Source organism: Cygnus atratus, chromosome 1 (assembly GCF_013377495.2).
Source record: "Cygnus atratus isolate AKBS03 ecotype Queensland, Australia chromosome 1, CAtr_DNAZoo_HiC_assembly, whole genome shotgun sequence".
Lineage (NCBI taxonomy): Eukaryota > Metazoa > Chordata > Aves > Anseriformes > Anatidae > Cygnus > Cygnus atratus.
Genome location: NC_066362.1, coordinates 128,242,835 through 128,268,465, shown reverse-complemented (window position 1 = coordinate 128,268,465; position 25,631 = coordinate 128,242,835). Strand labels below are relative to the sequence as shown.

The window sequence follows — 25,631 nt, the reverse complement described above, 5'->3', positions numbered from 1 at the left end:
CAGTAAACTTTGTCCCTTGCTATTGTTACCTTCAAATTAAAACATAAACAAAAAATGTGCAGAGTTCAGGCTTCCTTGGTTAACTGCAGGTGCATAGTGTTAATATGCTTTTGCCTGCTTTAACTATGTTGCTGATTTTATCTTAATTGGCTTTATTCGGTTCATTTACCCTGGAGGATGAGTTTGGCTCCATATCGTTATACTCTTTCATTGGAACAATTGAATACTGGAGTGCAAACAAAGTGTGCTCTCATTTAAGAATGCCCAAGAGCTTTTCTGGTCACATTATTTGCAGTATGAAATAAACTTTTATTTTTGTTATTTCTATTTTTGGCGAGGCGGTGAACCTCATCTGACGAGGTGTTAGTGAGCAGACCTTTTTTCATCTAAAGAGTTAACGGAGATTTTTTTTCCCCCTATTTTTTCTCCTACCCAGGCAGTGATGAGATTGTCCAGTAGGTGGCTGGCATTCTCCGGCGCTAGCCGGCGGCTCCCACGGAATGACTGCGATCATTTAAAGCAATCCTGCTCTCATCATGGGAAGCCGGGGAAGAATTGACGTCCGGAAGATCCTGCCTATAGGATCCGAGCCGTCAGAGGAGCCGTGCTTTTCCCTCACTTTAAATCCGGCCGGGGAGTGCAGGTGCTGAAAGCCAGAAGATATGGGGAATGCAGCATGACAGCAACTACCAAAAGTTCTTGCTGGCTGCAATTCCCTCGTTTCGGACTCCATTCTGCTCGGCAGACCTGGAGCTGGGAAATTAACTAGCCTTGATTTTGAAAATGCCTCCCACTGACTGGGCTTTGAATGTGATAAATGGCCTTCCAGAGCTGGGGAGCAGCTAACAGAAAGACAAGGCAACGAGGAAAAGACAAGTTCCAGGATTCAAACTCTGGTAAAAGATGTTCTCCTTTCAACTTATAGAAACTGTACTGGTAAGCAACGTGCAGTGGGTTTTTTGTTTTATTTATTTTTAAAATGTTTCACAAGGAGAAATGACTTTTAAACTTTTCTGACTGTTTAAAGCAACCAAGCGGCAGCAAAATCAAAGGAAGAAATTTTATTCAAGGATTTTCAAAAAGTTGTCTTCTGAGAAAAGAAAAGTAGGACAATGGCATCTGGCGAGTGCCTTCTGCTGGACCTGGAAACGGATAACTTCATTCTCTACAACATCTCAGTCAACCAGAGTGCAAACCTCTCCATCCTCAGCGACGAGTGGTTCTACCCAGCCTTCCTCTACGCCATCCCCACCATTTACGGGATCATCATTTTGATAGGCCTTATCGGCAACATCACTTTGATTAAGATCTTCTGTACTGTGAAATCCATGAGAAATGTCCCTAATTTGTTCATCTCCAGCTTGGCTCTGGGAGACCTGCTGCTGTTAGTGACTTGCGTGCCTGTGGATGCCAGTAGGTACCTAGCTGATGAGTGGCTCTTTGGCAGAATCGGATGTAAACTTATCCCCTTCATACAGCTCACTTCTGTAGGGGTGTCAGTCTTCACTCTCACTGCTCTCTCAGCTGACAGGTAAGCCTGCTGCTGTAGCTTTGAAAACTCTGCATATTTCCAGTTCTGTAAAATGCACAATTATAGACATCTATTTTCAGGTCACAAACACATTGCTCATAAGTGACATTTTTAACCTAACATTGGAAAAAGAACACATTCTTTTAAATTTCTGGTGGTTATGAGCACAAAACTTGAGGAAGAAACAAGCTGAATGCAGGTTACTTTTTCTGGGTTAAACTGTGCAGTTTAGCAACTAGTCTAACTTAATTAAAAGAAAACCAAGAACAGATCAAGCCCAGAGAGGAAAAATAGCTATTCATGAAAGAAGCTCTACTAAAAGACAGCATGTCCATATTTGCCAAAAAGATAATTGTTCCATACTTCATGAAGTGTGAAGGCACTGGAACAGCAATTTAAAGTGCAGTTAGAATCAATTTTTTCTAGTGGCTTGCTTCCTTAGGGCTAACACCATATGAAGCAACATTTCATGAAATATGTTCAAAGTACTCAAATAAAGATGCCTGAAGTCAGGCATCTCAGTTCACTGTAGTCAGTACATTTCCCTTGATTAAATGCTTTGCCCCGTAGCCAATCAAAATTGATCTGTGCTGTTGGTTTGGAAACTTTGTCTTCCAATAAAGTTTGGTGAAAAGAGTATGTAATAGCTGTGCTATTTTAGACTATATGAGAAAAAGGTTTTCTGCAGATGATAAGCTTCTAATAATCCAACTCTCTTTTGGATTTCTGTGAGGATTTGGAAAATTATCTCAGAGCATTCAGATTTAAAATCAAAAGACCTTTAAATCGAATGTTGTTTTGAAGAAGGAAGCCTTTCTTTGTGAAAAGATTTTAAGTATTTGTTAGACTGTTGGCCTTCACAGAAGCTCCTATGCACATCATAGAGGCCAAGATATCTTGTTTCTAATTTTGATGCTTCAGAAAGAGACTAAGGAATACATTGTCACCATGTTAAACATAGGAAATTTCACAGAAATACTAAGATTTCATATGAGAAATATCCTTATAGTTTTGTCTTGGTCACAAGGAAGTGGAAATAGCCTTGTTTTAGGTAGTGCCTTGCATGCCATGCTGTGTGTCTCCTCCCAACCTCCTAGTTTAAAATATCAGACTGTTTATGCTCAGTTTTCAGGGCTGTTCACATACACATTTCAATATACCTTATGGGATTTCAATAAACGCAGATCACACGCTGTGTTTCAGAGACAGAGAATGGTCAATATGTTTTGTATCACAGCAGTTCAACTCCTCTGCGATAGTTATGTATAAAAATAGCACTGCCTGCTCCAATAGTAGATAACAAACATGCCTATGTGCAGACAAAAGTCTTCAGACAATTTACTGTAAAAGCACTGGGAAAATCGGAAAACTGCACAAACTCTTTACTAAAGGATCACCTACACTTTCACCCTTGAGTTTCTTGTGACAGCTGGAACCCTGCTCTGGAGAAAATGTTAGGAAAATAAGTATTTCTCCAGGGAATTCATCTTTCCAAAGCTCTGGTCAAAGTTGTTTTAAAAAAAGTGTCAGGTAAAGAAAAATGTATCATAAAGAAGATTATATTAGAGAGATTTCTTGCTGTCTGATCACGTCACATAAAGTAAACAAGGCAAATGCTTTTACTGAGCAGCACATCAATAGTGTTTTTGCCTGAAGTAAGTCAACAGAGCAGAAAACAGCAGCTGTAGCAAGCTTGGGTTTTGGTGACTTTAAATTCCCAACTTCAGCATTGTCTGAATCCTCTTAACCATCATGCTGCACTGGTAATCAAATTTTGCAACACTTTTCCAAGCCAGTTGGCTACAAGGGAGATGGGCACGCGTGTGCGAGAAGACTTTATGTTCCCATCTTCAAGGGACAATTTTGCTGTCTTTGAATGCATCTCTTGTTCAGTGTAGAAGGAGATAATAATATTACATTTACCTTTATTAGATCTATGAATCTTAACTGCTGTGCACTGGACCACAAACAGGACTTATATATTATGTTTACTGAAGTTTTCATTTTGGTATATTAGCAGCAGTGCTAGGATAATTTTCTTATGGAATAATATGGTCTACATTTTGCCAACTCACAGGCCATTAGTCTATCTATATTTTCTGAGAAATGTCACCCCAAACTCTAGTACACAGTATTAATCATTTCAGGATCATTAAGAAAATAAACTTAAAATGTACAGGGAAAACTTCCAAGACATGCTTTGGCTGTGAGCAGCGTGGTGATGCCTGCCTGAGTCCATGGAGGGACCATTAGTCCAGCATTCTGAGGTGGCCCCTAGGGCAAGGAGATGCTGACCCTGGAGTGTGGAGAGGTTTCATAGCAGGCTGCTTCCGAGGTCAGATGTGGCCTTGCAGGAAGGGTGAGCAGCAGCTCAGCCCTGCAGGGAGATGTCTGAGGGTGTTGTGGTCAGAGCAGGGCAACAGGAGGACTCAGGAGTCTGGTGGGTGACACTGCTCAGGCACAGCTCATCTCCCTCAGCAAAAGCTGCCTGAATGGAGGAGCCCCTCCAGGATAGCCAGCAAGGTGTCCCATAGTCCATGGAGAAAGGTACCTCCAGAGGAGATAGAATAAACCACTGTGTCAGGATACTTCCCTTCCTCCTTGGGTACAGACAAAGTCTTGCTGTTTAACATGAAACCTGCCTGAGATGCTCATATGAAACATGCGAATTTCCCTGTTCTCATGAATCAAAGTCATGGACCTTCAGAGAGAAAAACCTCCTAACCCATCTGATGTGAATAACACTTCACAGCACTGTCTCCAAAGGAAAGGGAGACCTGTCGGTGCACCACAGACTTTTGTCTATAATTCATTTTCTGGGGAAAAAAAAAAAAAAAAGATAAAACAGTCAATTATAGTCCGCTTCTATTAACAAAAAGCTAGTAGGAACAACTGCAGGCATTGCTGACAGTGTCGTGGTAATGCCTAGAGACCTGGTATCCCTGGGATCAGAAATCTGCTGTGCAAAGAAAAAGCAGTGTGATACAACAGGGTTATTCCCATAGATGTGCCCATTGAAACATAGTATGAAAAGCAATGGGTGGATGTGATGAGCCAATACGCTATGGCAGAGAGTGGTGAGAAAAGTCTACTAGAAGTTACCACAGTGCCACAAACCATCTCTGTTGCTTTACATCCCCTTCTGAAGACCAGGGGCCCAGTTTTAATACATTGTGCTCACCCCACATCATGGGGGCAGAGGTGTACCTTCTTGAGGTACACTATTATTCTTTCCATCTCCACTTCATCATGTGTTAGGCAGGGTTAATAACACCGACTCTGTCATCTCCTGGTGACTGCAGATGCTGAACTAAGTGCCAGCCTCCACCACAGAGCACTCAAAGCAGCTCCGTGGTTTGACCCGCCAAGACCCAGAGGTTATACAGAGGATTTGTTGCTCGCTTGCAAACCTTTCTCAGAATAAAACAGAAGGACAAACTGCCAGCTTCATCTTTTCCTGCAGTGGGAGTCTCCCAGGCTGCGAGGTGCTCTGTGTGCACATGCACACGTGCAGATCTGCACAGGTTTCGTTACACAGGACATAGCCATGGGGTCCCTGGGTGTTCAGCCTGGCTCTGTGTAAAACCAAGTGATTGCATCAGGCTAAAGTTAAATTATTCAAGAGTGTGAGGTAGGGTAAAATAGATTTAACAATATTAGAAATGTATTTTCTTCCAGACCACTCCGATGGCTGCATAGTGTCCTCATCTGTCTGGCCACATTTGCAGGAGCAGTGGGAGCTGCCTGTGAGACTTTTCCTTTGAGCCTGGCAGATTTACAGAGCAGCCAGGACAGGGTTAAGGCCTGTGGTGTGCTTACAGCCACCCTCCAGGAGCGATTAGGCGCCAGGGCCGAGTATACAAGAGCAAGGAAACAAGCAGTCGATGAGTGTGTATGCGTGTTTGTGTGTTTTAGAAGGGCTGCAAACGAGGCTGGCAGGGGAAGGACATCTGTCTGAGCTGCTCTTCTGCTCCGACAGAGCAGCAGATTTCTTCAGCTACTCTTCAGCTCATCCCTGCAAAAAGGGAGCTTGAGTTTGCTTGTCTGCCCTCCTCCTGCAAGAGACTCAAGGTATAGAGGCAGCCTGCATGAGCGATCACACCTGGGCTGAGAGCCCAGGCAGAAAAGCCAAAGCTGGCTCAGCAAGTGACAGGAAATTAAGGAAAATCTTTGCACAGTAAGAGGAAAAGCAGCCCATTTAATTGCCCTTGTCATGGGAGATGTCTTTATTTAATTGACTGTTTCTCCCATGACTGACAGGGTTTAGACATTTGCATTTAAATTAGGCAAGCTGTCAGGCACTGATCATACTTGCCCACTGTTTTGCTGAGATTGTAAAAAAATCGAAATGCCCTGGTGCTCATGCAGTGAAGCCTTCCTGAAGTAATGTTTCTTTTACAAGTACACAACAGAGCAAGTGTAAAGCGTAATTGGAGTTTGCAAGCAGAATCTTTACCTTAAGCACCTTGCATTATCCAGATTTTAGTGCTGGAAAACTGCAGGAATGCCTGAAACCCTGAGCTGCTGCCAGCCAGTCATAGGAGGCAGTGACATTTATTGTGGGGAGGCACATGGGGTGACATTATGAATATGAGGTTACGTAGCTTACCTTGGTGAGACCAGCTGGAGACAGCAGGAATTGCAGTAATACGGGAGCTCTGAGACCTGAAATAAGGGCACTAACAATGGCAATCACTCTTGCAAATGTTGACCTCAGTGCTTGGATGCAGGTATGGATGCAGGGATGCAGCAGTGGGTCCAGATGCCCTGGCCCCTTGGAGTGGGTCACAGCCACAACCTTCTGATGTTCCTCTGAACTCATGCAGAAGTTTGTTTATGTAAGAAATAAAGACCCATACAATCCTCTCTCCCCCTCCCCCCCCAAAAAAAAAATAAAATAAAAATCAGTGGTGGAAGGAAAGAAACAGACCCAGAATTTCTAGAAGGATTTCTCTGAATATGCAAAAAATATTTATTTGGTGGACTCATCCCTTTTGAGCTTTAGATGTCTCCTGCTCCCACTATTAATAATACATACAATACCAGAGAAGGAGTAACATCTACATGTCAGTTCATTTGTTTTATTTTACAATGCCAGATTATGGCTCCACAAGAGGATTAAGTGTGCCACCCTGAAATAAAGCTATGAAAAGCTTTTCCCGCTCTACTCTGCGCTGGTGCGGCCTCACCTCGAGTACTGTGTGCAGTTCTGGGCACCACAGTACAAAAAGGACATTAAACTGTTGGAGAGTGTCCAGAGGAGGGCGACGAAGATGGTGAAGGGCCTAGAAGGGAAGACATTATGAGGAGCGGCTGAGGTCACTTGGCCTGTTCAGCCTGGAGAAGAGGAGGCTGAGGGAGGACCTCATCGCAGTCTACAACTTCCTCGCGAGGGGGAGTGGAGATGCAGGTGACCTATTCTCCGTTATCACCAGTGATAGGACCCACTGGAACGGTGTTAAGCTGAGGCAGGGGAGGTTTAGGCTGCACATCAGGGAGAGGTTCTTCACCGAGAGGGTGGTCGCACACTGGAACAGGCTCCCTAGTGAAGTAGTCACTGCACCAAGCCTGTCTGAATTTAAGAAGCGATTGGACTGTGCACTTAGTCACATGGTCTAAACTTTTGGGCAGACCTGTGCGGTGCCAGGAGTTGGACTTGATGATCCTTATGGGTCCCTTCCAACTCGGGATATTCTATGATTCTATGAAAAGCCAAACTGATTTCCACAGAGTTGATTTACGGAATGATGCTTTTCTTTAATACATCATTTACAAAGTCTCAGGTCCACGGTGGTTATGAATTAATTCCAGGCAGTCTAGTAGCAGCATTCGTGAAATCCCTTCCGGTCACCAAGGCACAATTTTGGGGCAATTTACTTGTGCTGTAAGTTAGTGTGCAGCCTCAGGAAGGTTTTGAAAGGGTGGCTGAGAAAGCCGCTCTCTGAACTACCAAGACAATCCTGAGTCTGGTCAATGCAAGCTGGCAGAATGATACCCTCACACGTGCATTTTGGATCCACCAATGTGATCTCAGCCAGAATATCAGTCCTTCCAAACCAGAGAAGAAGTGCTGAGGAGCTTTGAATGCCATCTCAAAGCCTTCTCTCCCACTGAAGCACAGGGCAGGCACTGCCAGGTTGGTGCTGCTGGCATGGTGGCCCTGCTGCTGCTCTTCCTGTGCTGATGGCAGAAGGTGCACACAGGGAGATACAGGTATCTCTTTCATCCCCTGCTCCAAGTCTTAGATACTGTGTTGCTGCCCACTGTGTAAATACAATATAAACACTCTTAACACTCTTGGTTTTAGCTCTCATTTCCTAAGCTCCTGAATCCATCTGTACCAAGAGAAACGGATCAACAGCACAAACTTTCAGAGTATCTTGATTAGCTGGAGCAGATGGCTAAAACATGATAGATGCAGTACTATAGACAGGAACATTAGAGCTCCCATTCATATCAGTGGGACCAGCGCACGAATCCAGGGTTAGAGTCAGTGCTAATGTGTTGGAGACTGTCAATATTTAAGCAATCAAAAGGAAGAAAAGTTGGATTACCTATTGTTTACATTTCAGTAAAACCTGAAAACCCCAATCAGTTGTCATGGTCTCGTGGTATGAGGTGCTGTGTGCACCGTTAGCAAGGAGAGCAATTGGCCACAGAGAATTTGCCAGTCACATCAGCTCAGGCATTCGTACGTGGAATTCAGAGGTGGGCAACAGCCTGGCCAAAAAGAGGAAAAGGGATTTCAGCTGAAAAAGCTCGCCTGCATGTGCAGCGAAAAATCCTATATCAGCTTTGCTGGCAGATAGCCTCCGGAATAACCTGTTTTCTTTTTATTTTGAAAAGTGACTCAAGCGTTAACCCTGCAGAGACCCCTCCGGTTGCCTCTCACCAATTCTGCACCTGCGTGCCCAGCTCACCCATGTCATGTGAGCAGCTGGGGACCAGCTGGGGACCATGGGGTCCTGCCCGAGCTCCTGTCAGCAGGCTCTTTGGTTTGCCCCCACACCATCTGATCGAGCAGAGCAGGGAATTTCAGTGTCCAGAAACCAGCCTGTGTCTTGGGCAGAAACCAACGTGATGCTTGAGCCCATTCCAGTGGTGAGGCACCAAAAGGCATCTTAGCACCAGCCAATATGTGTGATGTAGAGATAGGCAGAAAGATGGAGTCCCTTGCAGAAAACTGCCTTCCTGACCCCAGGCTGGCGATCAGTTTAGCCGGAGTGCAGCAAACTGTCAAGAATCAAAGGGAAAAGCATTGCCAAAGCTCTGTCCACCCTGTCCTTGTCTGCCCTCTGTACAGTCCCTGTGGCTCCTTGGGAGGGCAGGACAAAAAGCAGTAGTGGCACTCTAAGGGTAAAAACTATTTCTTCATACCTGCAGGCAACTCTGAAGCATGAGATTTAGTCATGGCTGGTCAAATGGCCTGGAAGAGCCAGAGCTGCAGATGCTGGGCCAGAACTGACGGCTCCAGGCATCAAGTTCAGCTGCTTTTCTTGCCCCCACCCACACACAGAGGCTGCTGCGTATCTCATGGCATTTGTATTAAAACATCATTTCAGTGACATGAGGCAACATTAAAATATTCTAACTAAAGGTGCCCTTTCCCTCTCATTGGTCTCCAATATTCTGCTATCCTCACTGCTTGGAAATTGTCATATTTCAATCTAAATTTGTCTGACCTCTGACCATTGCATCTGTGTATGCCTTTCTCAGCAGGATGGAAATATCCCTTACCTCTGCTTATCTTCTTAATATGAAAATGCATTCTTGTGGTGATCAAGGCTCCTTGGAAGGCATCATCCAGCTACACTGGCTTAAAGCTGTATTCTCTGATTCAACCTCCTCTTGGCAGACTATTCTGAACTCTTCCTGCTATTTGATATTCTTCTTAAAAGCATATGGTAACACAGACAGACCATTCACCATGGTCCTACAGTGCTGGAGGCACCACAGACACCATCACTTCCCTGCTACTATTAATAATCAAACTAATAACAACAGTAAAGGATAGTGTTAAGACTATTTAGCCCCAACATGGAGCTAAAAGTTGATATGGACGTAATGGCCTTTTGGGACACCTGTCTTTGATGAAGCCACAGAAAGGACATACGCATCATAAAAGCATAGCTGACAGCTTTATACTAGCTAGCTCAGGTACTGATTGCTCTAAAGCCATAACACCATAAGAATGGCACGGGATATTTGATTACCAGGTGTATAAGAGGTGCTCCAAAGTCTTGTTCTCCTTTCCTTGAAAGCCCCCCAATTATTTTGCCATAATCTGCTCACTTGGGTCCTACATGCACTGCACTCATATGAGTTAAAATGGCTTCTGTTAGACTATGGGCATTTATCCCAATGACTCTGACATATTTTTTTGCAGTCTGCTCAGCCACTGTGCCATCTGCAGACTTTCCCAGCAGAGGCTTTATACCTTGCCCAAGGCACCTGATAACTGCAGTAAATAGTACTGCAGTTAGAGCAGGTTCCCAGGACCCAGGCTACAAATGGCTCCACGCACTGTTACAATTTTACCAGCATGTTTGGGGACCCTCTGGGGTTGCCATGGGGCTCGGGGTCCTCACCTGGACCAGCTCCCCTTCTTGAGCCAGGGCATCTATTTTTAACCCTTGTTTCATAGGAGAGAGGCAGGGATCACTTCGGCATGTATGGAGAAGGGAGGAGCATGCGTGTCTGGGCACACTCTTGGGCAAGTCTACATCTAACAAGGTCACCCATACAAGCATGCCCAAACAGGCTGCTCGCTTGTATGCCAGCAGGGCACACACCCTTCTTACATCACCTACAACCTTGTGACAACAGAAAAAAAAAAAAAAAAAAAAGACTAACCTTGCCATACATTAAACAACAAGGACTAATATTAATTGTCATCTGTTAGTATTATTAGCCTCTCCATTCTACCATCTACTAATGGCCTTGGACAGCCCAAATTCTTGCACTTTTCTCAGTCACAACTTCCACCTTTTTGAACTTCACAGTTTTGGAGCCAGTTCTCCAGTTCTTGGGAATTTCTCTATTTTTTCAAGATTTGTAAAAAAAATATAAAAATAAAAAAATAACACCAGTTATTCCCCAGCTGGTTCCTTTAATACTCCTAGGTGCAAATTATTCAGGCCTGCTGGTGTGAAAATGTTTTGGGCTTGCAGATGTTGGCTCACATCTTCTTTAATACAGCTGGTGACTTTTCTGCTACATCTAGAGCACTGCACACAAGCTGTGGACACCTCCTCCGCATTTGGGCTTAAATATCTAGTGATTGCCTTTCACCTTGTCTCCATCATTGTTTGTATCTTCACTGTTTATATGTATGCCTGACTTAATGATTTTTTTGTTCCCGATGTATTTAAAAATGCACATTTGTCTGTCACACAGTGACCTTTGATATTTTGTTGGTTCCTCCAGCTTTCCTTATCAGACACCGACATTTTTAAACTCCAATATTTGCTGTCATTTACTTTTGCTTTTTTCCCATCTGTTGCATATTGATTTTTTTTAATTACTTCTTTGAGGTTCTAGCACAACTCCTCATTTTCTCTCACTCAAGGCAAGGTGTGGCAAGGGAGGAGGCTGGTGGTCAGCTGCTATTGTGTCATTAGCATTTCTCACTTTACATTTGCATTCCCAGTCCATTGCACTGGCAGCTGTTTTTAACTTCAGTAAGCCTGCTTCTTTTAGGTTCCATATATATACAGCGTTTTGTCCTTTTTCCACAAAACAAAAATAAGGTGCCATGGCTGTGCACTGTAGTGTAAGTGCTACGGTGTAAGGAACTGTTAAGTTGTAGGTCAGTGATGAGCTCTTCTTTCTCTGTCAGAGCAAAGTACAATATTGATTTATTGCTCATCACAGGCAGGACTTCTGGGGCTGAGAAACTGCCATTTTTAGAAACTCCAATGAATTTCTATTGCAGGCTCTGTGAGATATTCAGCAGTTACCTCATGTGTTTAGGTTAACCACTGATGCTCCTTTTGTGCACTGAAGGTTGTGCTTTCCAGAGAAATTAGGCTGACTGTCTAGTGAGATGAAGGGTCTGCACCTGAGGCCCCAGCTTTGTCTTCCCTGTTAAAATTTTAATTCCATGCCCTCGGTCCTACACCACTGACAACACTGGAGACTTGTCCTGTTACAGCAAATCCTTAGGTGGAAAGCATCACCAGCAGCCCTGGCATGAGCAAACCACGCTGGTGGTGCCTGATCCCACACCGTGCAGTGTGGGCACCAGCACATCCCCCTGTCCATACTGGGTGCTGAGCACTCAGAGAACTGCACAGCAGTTAGCTGGCACCAAGGAGCTTCTCCAGCTGGGGCACTGGCTGTGTTGGGGAGCTCACTAGTTTTGAAATCAAAGGATGTATTTCAGTGCATAGGTCCCATCCCTCCCTCAGATAGCAGGTCTTATGTCCAACTTCAAGAACTGTGGCAAATGGCAAGGCTGACCTGACTGAAATCTTTGACTTGAGATCAGGGTTTCATTCACAGGCGTGAATGAAGGTCACCTGCAGAGAATAAATACCCTAAGTGCTAGGGGGTCTTTCTAATAAGGACAGCATTGCCCATGGGACATCCGCTATTTACTCCAGTGACCTTTACATCTGTTGCTTCCTATATGTATAGTTAATTTTTGAAATATCTTGTATTCTGGATAGTCATGACTAGGAATAACACAGTCATTACTATATAGTTACTATGTAAGTCTTCTTCCCCCCAGTGTGTAGTCTCAGTGTCGACCCCAGTCATTCCTGGATTGAAATTCCCATTCATCCAGATTTCAGACTAATGTAGCAGTGTGCAGGTACATGGACTGAAATTGGGAAACATGCTTCAAAAATGTAGAACTACGCCACTCCGTTCATTGCATCCTGTTTCTTTCTGTTTGAATGTTAATTACTGGAAAGAGAGAGAAAGTAGACAGTACCTGCCAATGTATGTAAGACTAGCCCGTCAGGGATGTCTTTGTGCCCACGTGCAATTTACTAAAGATTTGAATAACAGATGTTCACCCAAGAGTCACGCATAATAACGATAATCTTAACTAAGTATGCAGAAAGCAGATAGACCCAAAATAGATTGTCGTAGGGTGCTGATGGCTTAGACAGTCTAGCAATTTTGTGGATTTATTCAATTATTTATCTTTGGAGCTATAAATATTCATAACATTCATGCTGGAAGCAATGAGAAAGTTTTGGACATCACATTTCTCATAAAGTTCTTCCAATATTTAGTAAGGCTTTTTCGTCGCTTTCAAATTCAGACTTCACACTCAACAAGGCTCCATGTGCTTCATTTATGCAGTCTTAGCATAGGATCAACTTTTTCTCTGTTGCTTGAGGCTTTTTGCATGGTAATTGAGCCAGTCCTTCGTATTGTGTGGGCAAAATGATAATGTGATACTAGCAGAACGTAATTACAACTTTTTAAAGAGAAGATTTTCATTCAGTCTATTCACAGGCCAAGACCAGATCAAGGTGCACACATTAAGCTTAAAAATGGGACAATTTTTCTCCCTCTTTCAGTTACAGGTTGGAACAGAAGAAATATGTGGATATCCTGACTAAGAGGCAGCTCTTCCATCATCACAATAGGAAGTGGTTGCAATTTCAGAAGCTCATTTTCTAGATCTGGGAAGAACTCAGTGTTTTTATGTAACAGCAATTTAAATGACTATTTTTGTAAGGCTTCAGTCCATTCTAACAAAATCCTGCTTTTTATTTAAATTTTAGGTTCACATTTGCTCAACATCTCAAAATAAAGCTCAGTTTAAACAGATAAAAAAGTTTGTAAGTGGCTTTCTACCTTCAGAGAAAAAACAGAAAATGGGTCTGAAATATGGAAAATCTTTCTGTGAGCCTGATGCAGTCTAAGCAGTGTGGTTGGTAATGAAGCAAAGGCAGGCCAGGTTTTGCAAATTTCATTTGTTCTTGGCCACAGAGGTACTATTATTACAGCAGACACAAGTGATTTTGTCTGAAATTAAGATCTACCAACCTCCTCGTTTTAAAAATACTGCAGGAGGTGGTATCTCTGAGCATAAAATAGCCTGTCTTTTTATTTGCATCCCATATCTACCAAGTATACAATGAGGACTGTATGGAACATCTATATTACTTGTAATTACTGACATAAGAGAAGAGGGGAAAGCATTAATACAAAGCAATCATAAAAGAGGAAAGCAAATTAAGGCTGCCTACAGCACAAGCTTCTCCACAAAGCATGAAGTTACCTCCCTAAAAAAAATAAATAAATAAAAATGGTGAGGAGATAAATCAATTTAAAATCCAAGGGAAACACCAGATTTTCGTCCTGTGCTTTTGTTGTTTTAATTTCATTTTTGTGGCTGATGTAGCAGGCAGCAAGTAAGTGGATGAAGGTGGCAGGAAAAGAAACATGAAGGATTCACTGGAGGTGCCATTTTAGGGATAAGTTCCTTTCTCCCCTAGTGTGAGTGTGAAAGCAACCCTTCAGATCTCTATGCCTAGGAACATACAGGCAATATGACTTTGAAGGCAAAGTTCATTTATACTTCAGCCAATGTGCATTTTCTTGTCTCAGCTGTGGAGCACAAAGATGGCTAGAATATTCTGCACCAGCAGAGAAGCTGTGTCTAGGAAATTGACATCCATTTGGGGTCTTAGCTGTCTTTTTCATGATAAAGCTACTTCTGTGCTTATATCTGAAGTTGTGCCTTTGGGGCTAAGTGTACAGTATTAACCAATGTTTGCATAAAGTTTTAGAGTACATTATGTGGTGTTATCGTTAGTAGCATTATTATTAACACAAGGATAATGACACAGTTTTCCAGTTTCCCTGACTTATTAACCTCAGTGGGAAAAGTATTTACCACAGAAAAACCTTGTGTGGGTGTCACGCTTTGGTGGTTTATGGTCATTTCAGTAGTTTCAGTTGGGAGAAACAATTGCTCAATGAGCTCAATAGAGATCCTAAGAGACGCATGTAAGATATTTTCCAGAATTCAATGAGAAGTACATACTTTGTTGGCTCCTAACCATCTGTTCTGGCATATTTTTTAATTCTAACTGTTAAACTTACAAAAGTCACAAATTGAATCACTGGGATTAGGTTAAGAAGTGATTGTGCATTACATGTTATTGAATTCTTGCATTGAAGATGCCATACCAGCTCAGGTTTTGTTTCCAAAATGCCTCTGGCCCCAAACCCTGCCAGCCCCATCTCCTAAGGTGGAGGAGTCACTTTGCAGTATGCAGGGACAGATTTTCGTGAGCCCTTTTCATGGTTTGGGTCACCATGCTGAAGCAATCCTCTGACCAGGCTCCTCTTGGTGGTCTGAAGACGTGGAGAAGAGAGACAGCACTGGAGCTTCATGTCCGGTGGAGGGGAGGATTGCCTTGCTTGTTGAGTCCTCGCAGCATCTTGCAAACTGTTTTGATCTGCCAGAGCTTCACAAAGAGGTGCTCAATCTGGCCAAAACTCTGACCCACTATTTCTGAGGCTATCCTATCATTGCATTAATTGCACTGAAGACAACCCCATGTGTAATTTCTTTGTGCAGGCTGAGACTGAGACCATGAGACACAGAGATGTGCTGGCATCCATCCTGGCCAGAAGGTCATCGGTATCTGTTGTGTGTGAGGCAGGCTGCTACCTAGCAAGCACAGTGAGAACAGAGAAGTTCAAAGACTGAGCAGTAGTAAAGGTCAGAGCCTCATTCATATTTCCTGTCAGATCAGCAACCCAGTCACTTTCATCTGGGCTGTTTGACAACTGGAGAGATTGGAGTTGACACAAATTCTTGACTGTGTCATTTTATTCAACTGAATCTTCAGAAGGCATATTTTTCCTTTTAAGTTTTGGCCTTTGTTGTGAGGCATGAGTCATACCTTTGTTTTTTAATCTCTTTCAAGATTTTTTTTTTTTTTAAAGCAGGCAGGGGAAAGACTACAACAGAAAAAGGTCGGTATCATACAAAAATTAGAGAGAATGAATGTTAGAGCAAGCAGAGGTGATAAATACATGACCATAACTGGATTTATTGCAGACAAGCTGAGATTTGGATTGGATTACTCAAATGCTGGAGGTTAAATATGGGAAAGTATCTATCTAAAATGAGCTATGAAACTCATTATCTCATTGCCTGAGCTCTGTCTACAGAAAGTAGAAAGAGGAGCAACTCTGGAGGACTTATCACCCCACTCCTTTCAGGCACCTATTTCTGGACTGGAGGAATTACCCCCTGATTCACCTCTTTCTCTCCATTGACACCAAGGCTGATGTCCTGCCCTTGGGCAGCTGTAGTAGTAGACATGTCTGATGCAGACATGGAGAAGTGGATTTGATTCATTCAGCCTCAGTCAGCCCTCGGGTGGCCATTCACACCTCAGCTACTTACCTTCAACATGTGCTTTTCTCAGGAGATAAAATAGAACACGATAAGGAGTTAAAAGGCATTTGCTGGAGATGTAAATGGTGTGGATTAGATATCTCTCATGTCCCAAAGGGGTAGCCTACCCTAGAAAACTGGATGCGTTCCAGAGCGTGTAAATTGCTGTGATGCTGATCACAACTGACGTGACTGTGCAGAGCAGGAAAACAGTGCACAGCACTTACCAGAGAACGTGGCCACCACCATGTCCAAGCAGTGCAAAATGAAAGGTAACAGCCACCAGCACCAAAGCTGTCCTTTTTCTGTTTTTGTTGTTGTTGCTGTTGTTTGAGAAGTGGGCATGCAACTGATCTGAAGCTGGTAGGTGAAAGGGAAAGACTATCTCACTGTAAAAGAAATGTCAGTGGACAAAGCTGTGGAAAGCTTTGAAGAGTATTTGATGCATGAGCTGGAAATACACAGTCTGAAAAACAGGACAAGGTGCTGGTCAAATCCAGTCTACCTTGTTGTACTCCTTAAGCAATGTCAACGAGACGTTAAAATCCAAGGTTGACCCTACCATGTAAATTGTGTGAAAAAGTAAAGGAGCAAAGGAGTTTCTGAGCCCACCCCCAAAAACTAACCAGGATGTGCAGCATTTTCACTCCCTGAGCACACACCACTGGAAGATCCATCATCCTCCCAACACCAGCCCAGCCCAGGAGGTCAATCTCTGATGCGTGCCCACCTTGTGGCCTTGGACACAGCAATCCTCTGCAGCTACTGTCCACAACCAAAGTTCATGAGGGAAAGCAGAGCTGTTGAAATGCAAGCTAAGGGGACACCCATCAACCCATGCATAAGGCAGCTGGAAATGAAGACTCCCACCAAATCAATACTAAGCAATTAAACGTTAATACTCAGGTTAACATAATTACTGGAGATTTCTGAATAAGTTAGCCCACCATCAGAAAAGTCATGCAGATAGTCAGCAAAATAATTTTACTTAATTGTTATGTTCTTAAGAAAATATGCACCCGTGTTCCTATATGTAAGAACCTACATCTTCAAATCCTTTTTTTTCTACAGTTATTTTTCCTCTTTTTTTTTTTTTTTTTTGTGCTTTTGACCTCATAACGGTACACCTTGTGAGCAAAAAGTCTCTCAGATCATCTTCTGTAACTGTTGTAGCAGGCTTTATAAAGTAAACTAAATGCCTAATAATCAGTGCCAGCATTCCTAGACATTTGCAATTACATTCTTTCAAAATTATATTGTCTGGAAATGCCACGTCTAATTAAAATGTACTAATAACCTTAAATGGATTAATTTTCTGACTCTCCATAATCTATTAATATTAATAAAAATAAGTCAGACTCTATCTTTCTCTGTATACTTTAATTCATTCATATTACTGGAAATTAATACTGGAAAGTGTTCTCTCAGCTGGCTATATTATATCGAAGAAAATCCCTAAAGTAATTATGCTAACATGCCATGTTGATAAGCATACAATAAACACCTGCAGAAAGAGCTTTGAATTAACTAAATTTATGAATACCTTGATATGTAATTCATTTCCTTTTGCATTTATATTCTTTAGGGTTTACTGAAGGTGTTCATTTAGCTAGTGTTTCAGTAAATAATCTGGTGAAACTGACTATAAACTGAGCTCTTTTAGATGCCTTTTTTTTTTTCAGCCTAGCTCTTCCATTTTTGTACTGTAGCATTTGTAACACCATATTTAGAATCATAGAATCATAGAATATAATATAATATTTTAAGAGCAATAGGATATCCTCAGTTGGAAGGGACCCACAAGGATCATCAGATCCAACTCTTGGGTCCCCAAAGGACCACCCAAAAAAAAATCAGACCCTATGTCTGAGAGCGTTGTCCAAATGCTCCTTGAACTCCGGGAGGCTCGGTGCTGTGACCACTGCCCTGGGGAGCCTGTCCCAGTGCCCGACCACCCTCTGTGTGCAGAACCTTTCCCTAACCCCCAGCCTGACCCTCCCCTGTCCCAGCTCCATGCCGTTCCCTTGGGTCCTGTCGCTGTCCCCAGAGAGCAGAGCTCAGCGCCTGCCCCTCCGCTCCCCTCGTGAGCAGACATTGCCTGACCTAACTTCCAGTGGCCATACACTTTCTTTTTCCATCTAAACTCTAGAAGAAAATCCCTGCTCAGCCAAGCTGACCTTCTGGTCTGCTTGCTTGACTTCCAGTATCTTGGAATTGCCTGTTCCTGTGCTCTTAAGAGACGGTACTTAAAAATTGACCTGCAGTGATGAACTCCGATATCTTCAAAAGCAGACCTTACTAACTAGTTCACTGAGCAGCCTGAAGTCTGCTCTCCCTATATCCAGGTTTGAAGTCTTGGTGGCACTTTTCCTCCTATTACCTTATTACCTTATTACTTTGAACTTGACTGCCTGATGATGACTATTGCCAAGACAGCCCCAGAACACCACTTCTCCTATGAGACCCTCTCTGTTTACAAGTAACAAATCTAGCAGGGCATCTTGTCTAGTCATCTCCCTTTGTACTTGTACAAGAAGTCATCATCAAGGTGTTTTAGGAATCTCCTGGACCTGTTTATATCAGCGCTGTGTCACTCCCAATTTATGCCTGGCAAGTTGAAGTCCCCATTAGGATGTGTGTGGCTGATCTAGAACTACCTTTTAGTTCCTTAATAATAGTTCATCCGTGCTGTCATCCTGTCTGGGTGATTTAAATTACCACAACCAAATCTATTTTATTTGACTGTCCTTTAATCCTTACCCAGAGGCTCTCAACCTTGTCATCTCCAGCTGTAAGCTCTCTACAGCCCAGCTCCTCCATTACAAACAGCACCACCACCCCACCTCGCCTGCCTTGCCTATCCCTTCTGAAAAGCCTGTAACCATCCACCATAACACAGCAGTCACAGGCCTCTTCCCACCAGGTTTCACTTATGCCAGTGATGTTATAGCTCTGGGACTGAGCCAAGGCTTCTAGCTCCTCTTGCTTGTTCCTCATGCTGTGTGCACTGGAGTAGAAACATTTCAAATGTGTTTCATTGTACCCAGCACCTCATGGAGCAGACTGGAGAATCTCACTAGCGTGCAGTCCCTCAGATTTTGGCATACCATCCCATAGCTTATCACTGATAAGCCTAGTTTTATCCCTTTCCCCTTCAAATCTAGTTTAAAGATCTATCGACCAGCCCTGCTAGCTCCTCTGAAAAAGGTACATCCCATTAGATGCCAGCAGGCCTGGTGTTGTGTAGACCATCCCATGATTGAGAAAACCAAAATTCTTCAGGTTACACCATCCTCAGAGCTACATATTGATCAGCTGGGTCTGCCTGTTCCTTTCAATATTGTTCTCTGCTACTGGAAGGATAGAGGAAAACACTACCCATGTGCATGATCCTTTAACCAATTGCCCCAAAGCCCTGTTTAATTGGCCTTGGAGTTCTCTTTGAAGAAGAAGCCTGTTCCAGTATTTGATCACCCGCAATTTAAATATAAGCATGTATGTATGTGTGCATGTATGTATTCACGTGTGCATGTATGTTCTCATGTGTGTTTGTAGGTACATGTACATGAATAATACATGTACATAAATATGTGTGTACAACATAAAATACACATACACAGATGCAGACATACACACATAGAGGGAAATGATAGGTACATTGAACAGGGTATTGCTTATAACTAGAAACTGAACTTGTGTTTATCCCATAAATAATGCACTTAACCAGTTAAAACAGTGCAGAACTGATGTCTGCCCAACTCCAGAGCATTGTACTTGCTGCCTCAGTGCCTGATTCAGTTGGCTGACAGTCAGGACCCTGGAAGGAGATTATGAAAGGACTCTGGAGCACCCACGTAGGGATGGATCATCAATCTTCAGAGAGCTGACAGTGATTAAGGGACCAAAATTGTCATGGGCAGTGTGAGGTGGATCCTGGAAAAAAGTGTTCAGCAGACTGTAATTGCTATGATAATTAGTTTAAATAACAATATGTGAAACCTGTAGGTTTGGAAATTCTTCTCAATTAATTTTTTCCTTCTACTGTAGTCTTTAAATGCATATGTAAATTTTGGCTTACCTGGTGTGTACACTCCTGCCAGACCAGGGCTCTAGCAGATATGAAACTCTTCTGTTCTCTTGTCCTCTCGTTCCACACATCGGGTTCAAATAACTTTGCTTCTTCCATTTTCTTGGATTCTAAAGTGCAGTATTCCAAAGGGCTGAAATCATGAAAGACAAAATTGCAAAACAAAAAATATTTTCTACATGCCTAGCATAGCAAGTAATAGTGGTGGTTTTTGTTTGTTGTTTTTTTTTTCTTCTGTTTATGTTTATGTTTTTGTTGTTTTTGTTTTGTTGTTGCTGTTTGTTTGCTTTTTCTTTCTTTCTTTAAGAAAGCCAGTTAGCATCTCTGGCTAATTAGCCTGGGAGCATTTAGTTCTGGACAATGGACTGTTGCCATCTACAGCACCAAGCAGCAATTTAAATGGGCAACACTCTTTGTAGATTGAGAAAGCATCAGATTTTGCTTCCAGAAGGTAAGCATACTCAGCTCAAAAGGAAATGTGCTACAAAATCTGCAAATTCAGTAATCCATTCAGTTTCTTTCAACAGTATTTTGCAATGGGGTGTAAACTGTTGTATGCCTTTGAAGAGAAGTCTGTGACTGTACTTCTGATCTTAATGCTATTTGGACACATACATATTAATGTCAGGCAGTACTGTGCTTCTTTGGGTCGATTACAAATTACATTAACTAAGAATCAATACACATGAAACTGAATGGATTCATAACAGTTATCTCTGCTTTAAAATGAGAAATCTTTTGAAAACGGTAAAATTTAAAACAGCAGAAAAAAATTTCAATCTTGAGTAAAATGGGATATTTTGTTTGTTTGTTTTTAAATGGAAGGGGTCTGTAAAGAATGAGCAGGAATATGGTGCCTGAATTTTATCCATGACCAGTGCTATGGTCAGTAAATGATTTCTTTTTTCTTTCTTCTTTCTTCTTTTATTTTTTTATTTTTTTTCTTTAGGTATAAAGCTATAGTAAGACCAATGGAGATCCAAGCGTCCCATGCACTGATGAAGATCTGTGTGAGAGCTGCTATCATCTGGATTGTCTCCATGCTGCTTGCCATCCCTGAAGCGGTGTTTTCAGATTTGCACCCTTTCCATGACAAAGGGACTAACAAAACCTTCATCAGCTGTGCTCCTTACCCACATTCTGATGAGCTGCATCCAAAAATCCACTCGATGGCATCATTTCTGATCTTTTATATCATTCCTCTATCTGTCATATCAGTTTATTATTATTTCATTGCTAAGAATTTGATCCGGAGTGCTTACAACATTCCCGTGGAAGGAAACTTACATGTGAGAAAACAGGTAGAGACTTGGCTTTCTTCAAAAATCCACACTCCTGATGAACCTAGTAGCAAAGAGGGCTCATACAGGGAAAATGACATGAGGGCAGACTGCATCTGTTGTGTTAATTTTATTAGACTATGGGCTAAAAGAATTGCAGTGGTTGACAGAAGCTGAGGCACAACATTAAAGACATCTCATGTTTCTAACTCTGGAGACTCTGACAGGGTGGTTACCACAACAAACACAGCAGGAAACTCAGGCCAGAGCCTGGGAAGGTATTGACTAGGATGCAGGAGATGGGGCAGAGATGAGCATGGTGTTGTGAGATCAAAGCTGAGGGGTGGCATGGCAGAAAATCAAAACTTATCAATGTTCCTTTATCAGAGAGAACCTTGGATAAAGTCTTGCCTCACAAAGCTGTCCCTCTTCATGCAGAAGGAAATTCTGGCTCTGATTCAGTCCTCAGCATGGAGACATGACAACAGGGTGTCATCTGCTGGTGCTGTGCCATGCTGAGAAACCAGTACAGGCTGGAGAGAGACTAGGGAAGTGGAGACAGGAGGATAACAGTGCTGTGCATAGGGTCCCCAGGAAGGAGGACAGAGCAGGATAGTGAGGCCTCCTAATAGATGCACTGAAGTTATACGTCTTGTGGATGGTGTGATCTTTGCAGTGGTGCAATCCAGGCTGAAGTCTCAGGAGAAAGGGAGAGGCCTGTCTTCTTCCCCTGAAACCTTTCATTTATTCTCCATCTATCAATGCCTCTTTTTCTATGATCTGCAGAGGGGAGTGCTGTTGCACAAAACAGCCTGCCCCCTTGTTATCTGCCCTCTAATACACCAGATTGGTCAATCTTCTTCTGTTCCAATAGGTCATACCCTCAAGTTTCACCTTAAGACTGATTTGATTTATATATGTAAGACATTTACTCTGGACCAGTGCAGGCTCTTAACCTCCCCTTTGTACCCTTGAAAGCAGAGATACCTCTGTTATTATCACTCATGAGTGTTTGTTTGTTTGTTTAAATAAAAGTCCCTGAGCTGTGCCACCACAGAACTCACAGCCAGGCTGGCTCAACTGGGATATATTACAATTGAGTCTCATGCTCTGGTTAAAAATGTGTGGCTGAAAATGTGCAGGGGATTTAACCAGGATTTGGCCAAACTAACTCCAGGCATTCAGCAGGTGACTGTTCACTCTTGGCTGCTCCTTTTGTAAGCCACTAGGGAGAAAAAGTTATCTCCAGGGGTAAATCCAAATCCTTCATGTGCAGCTGAGTGTTTCTGGCCACTGCTTAAATTGGGATACATCTAAGCCTTGGGCTTGTCTAAGTAAGAAAGCAACAGCAAGGTAACTTCTTTCTAAACAACTTATTTCCCTTGACAGATCCCCTTCCTTTCAACTGAGAGGTTCTTCAACCTAAGCTAAACTGACACAAGCCATTCTTCAGCTGAACAAGCATCCATATAATTGCACCAAGTTGACATCTCCACCTTAGGTTGACATAACACAATCATCTCTCACAGCCTTCCGGTACTAAGTTGAAACAACTGGTATGGAAAGCTATGTTTTCTGCCCATTAAGTGATGTGCTGTCCCTTAAATCCTTATTCTTTTTCTCTTCTGAATGTCTATAAATCTTTTCCACTACAGGCCATGTTTTTGTAGATTCAATGACTGTTTTGATTAGTGGCAATAAAGTTAGTTGTAAAAGCAGCCCTTTCCCCCTTTGGTTTTGGGGAGAGAGCTCTAAAGAAAACAAAATGCTAGGCTACAGTCTAACACCATCAGTCCATCATTCCTGTCCTGCTGTGCATTCAGGAGCTATAGGTCTCCATCTGAGATAACTGGTATTGATTTCTTTATTGCGTTGCTTCCTTTCTTTATAGTGCAGATGTGGCCTCAATAGCCCTGTATCAAATTAAGGATACATTTAAAAAGAATATATGGTTTAGCCGCGGAGAGCCCTTTCTCGAAGGATTTAATTTTCAGACCGCTCCCTGGAGACATTATCATCTGGTACATGTCAGTTCTTTCTAAGCTCAATAGCTAGTTTTCAGTTGGTGCCATTAAAGGGGCACCAAATAAAGTCCAAATGTGCACATCAGGTCTCTCCTACATACTCCCTCCTTGCAGCTGTCCTGAGCAAAAACCAGCCTGTGTCAGCTGCTCAGTTTCTGATCTAGCTCCGAAGTTTCTGTGTAGCTCAGAAGGTAAGTGAGGATGAGGAGGTGGCCAGGAGCCTGGCCAGGCACTGCTGCAGCACCAGCACCAGAGCAAGGGCAGTGTAGCCAGGGATGGGGAAAGTTTCAGGCTGTTCAGGTCATTCTCAGATACAGGGAGCAAGCAGGTGGCAGCAAATACCCTAGAAGTGTCTGAGAAGAGGTGCAGAAATTACCAGACAGGAGAATATTATGATCCCTGCAAAGGCACCAATGTTATACTTGCTGTGCAGTATAACCCAGTGAGCAGAGCATTTCAGCAGGTCTTTCTGGGCAACTCCATTCATCCTCGGTTTTTGTGTGACCTCCATCATGGATCTTGTCTTCGTTAGGAAGAAACGTGTTTTTCAGTGGCATTATCTTACTGTGCAGCATTGGTGTACAAAAGATAAGGTATGGGTTACCTCAGCTCCCCTCAGTTGAGCAATACTTTGGGTTGACTCCAAGCCTGTACATGTAAGGAAAACAAAAGTGTGTCTTGTTTGTGTGAAGGTTATACTGCGAGCTAGCTGACATCATAACAGCACCTTCCCCTTGGGTAGATACAGATATGCTATGAGAGGTGGTTGGTCATCCATCTGGTCACTCCCTACAGCCACCTGCTCCTTGTGACCCCAGCTCTTTCAGCTGAAGGGTCCACCGTGCTTCTGCCTTGGTGTTTCTGTAGGCACAAAATCTCCTCTCTTGACTTCTCCAGCTCCTTCAGCCTCTGAGTACTGTGTTTGGTCTCCAAGGGCTGTAAGCTGTTGGCAGCACATTTGTGTACATATACCACATGGCCCCAAGGCAGAAAGTCCTGCCTCTGGGCTCTGTGAAATATCCCAGACCCTTACTCCATAATTAATATTAATATTTATTAATATTATTTTTTCTATATATTACATAGCATTGTATGTTATATATGGGTAACTAGTGCAGGTGTCACGTGCTAACCCTTAAGGTGCAGCACTGGGAAAATATAGCTAGCTATTGGTCCAAGCTAGGGATATCTGCTAACCTGCATTTCTCTTTCTTCTTCCAGATTGAATCCCGTAAGCGCCTGGCCAGGACAGTACTGGTCTTTGTGTGTCTCTTTGCCTTCTGCTGGCTCCCCACTCACATCATCTATTTATACCGATCCTACCACTACTCAGAGGTGGACACCTCAGTGCTGCACTTCATCGCCAGCATCTGTGCTCGGATCCTGGCATTCACTAACTCTTGCGTCAACCCATTTGCTCTCTACCTGCTCAGCAAGAGCTTTCGGAAACAGTTCAACAACCAGCTGTTCTGCTGCAGAGCTCGCCTCCTCATCCGGTCCCAGAGCATGGCCAGGAGCACCACCCGAATGACCTCCCTCAAGAGCACCAACCACTCCCTGGCCACCTTTAGCCTTATCAATGGCAACCACATCTGCCATGAAGGCTATGTCTAAAACATGCAGCTGAGGACCACTGCATGACGTACCTAGTGCAGCTGCTTGGTTTTGCTCTGTGGGGATGCTGAGTAGCACACACATGCACATGTGTGTGTGAGGAAGTCTGATGCGCTCTGAGAATGAACTCGGAGGAACTGGAAGCATCCAACATTTCATCCCGGACTGTGGCATGTCTGGAGCAGCAGGTCATTTAGCACCTGCCCGCAGGAGTTCCCTGGGGTGGGCTGCATTGCTTCAAGACCTGCTGCTTTTAACGAGAGTGAAGTGAGCGTCTTAAGATCAAATCTAGTTTGGCTCTGCCAGTTCTTCATCACTTTCTGCTCAATCCCAAACTCAGACAGACTTACAGCAATGACAAAGACTACACCGGGTGCACAAAATTCATCAGAACAGTTGCATCCAGCAGTTCATGGCATAATATTTTTGACACCAAAATAAATCCATTTAAATAAGGTAAATACTTTTACAAAGGAGTTCAGTGTAGGTCATTTACAGACTTTTCAAGTATTTATTAATGTTTGGAGTACAGTATTAATTCATGATATAAAAAATATCAAGAGTTTACTGGGGTATGTTGATGGCCCCATCTGAAATAAATGAGCAGTATCTTGCACTACATCAATGTGAAAGCAGTAACGTAAATAAATGTGAGTTGGAATATGTTTACAGTTTTCAAATGTGTGAGCTTTTGCCATGTTATGGAGGAGACAGA

The 25,631-nt window shown here is 43.0% G+C and overlaps 1 protein-coding gene across 1 annotated transcript; it reads left to right on the top strand.

Annotated features, from left to right (window-relative positions):
* The first annotated feature begins 1,112 nt into the window (after positions 1 to 1,112).
* On the top strand, positions 1,113 to 24,916 carry GRPR (gastrin releasing peptide receptor). Its single transcript, XM_035542034.1, has 3 exons — positions 1,113 to 1,531; positions 20,948 to 21,299; positions 24,524 to 24,916. The coding sequence occupies exons 1-3, from the start codon at positions 1,113 to 1,115 to the stop codon at positions 24,914 to 24,916; spliced, it is 1,164 nt and encodes a 387-aa protein (XP_035397927.1).
* Positions 24,917 to 25,631: the final 715 nt, after the last annotated feature.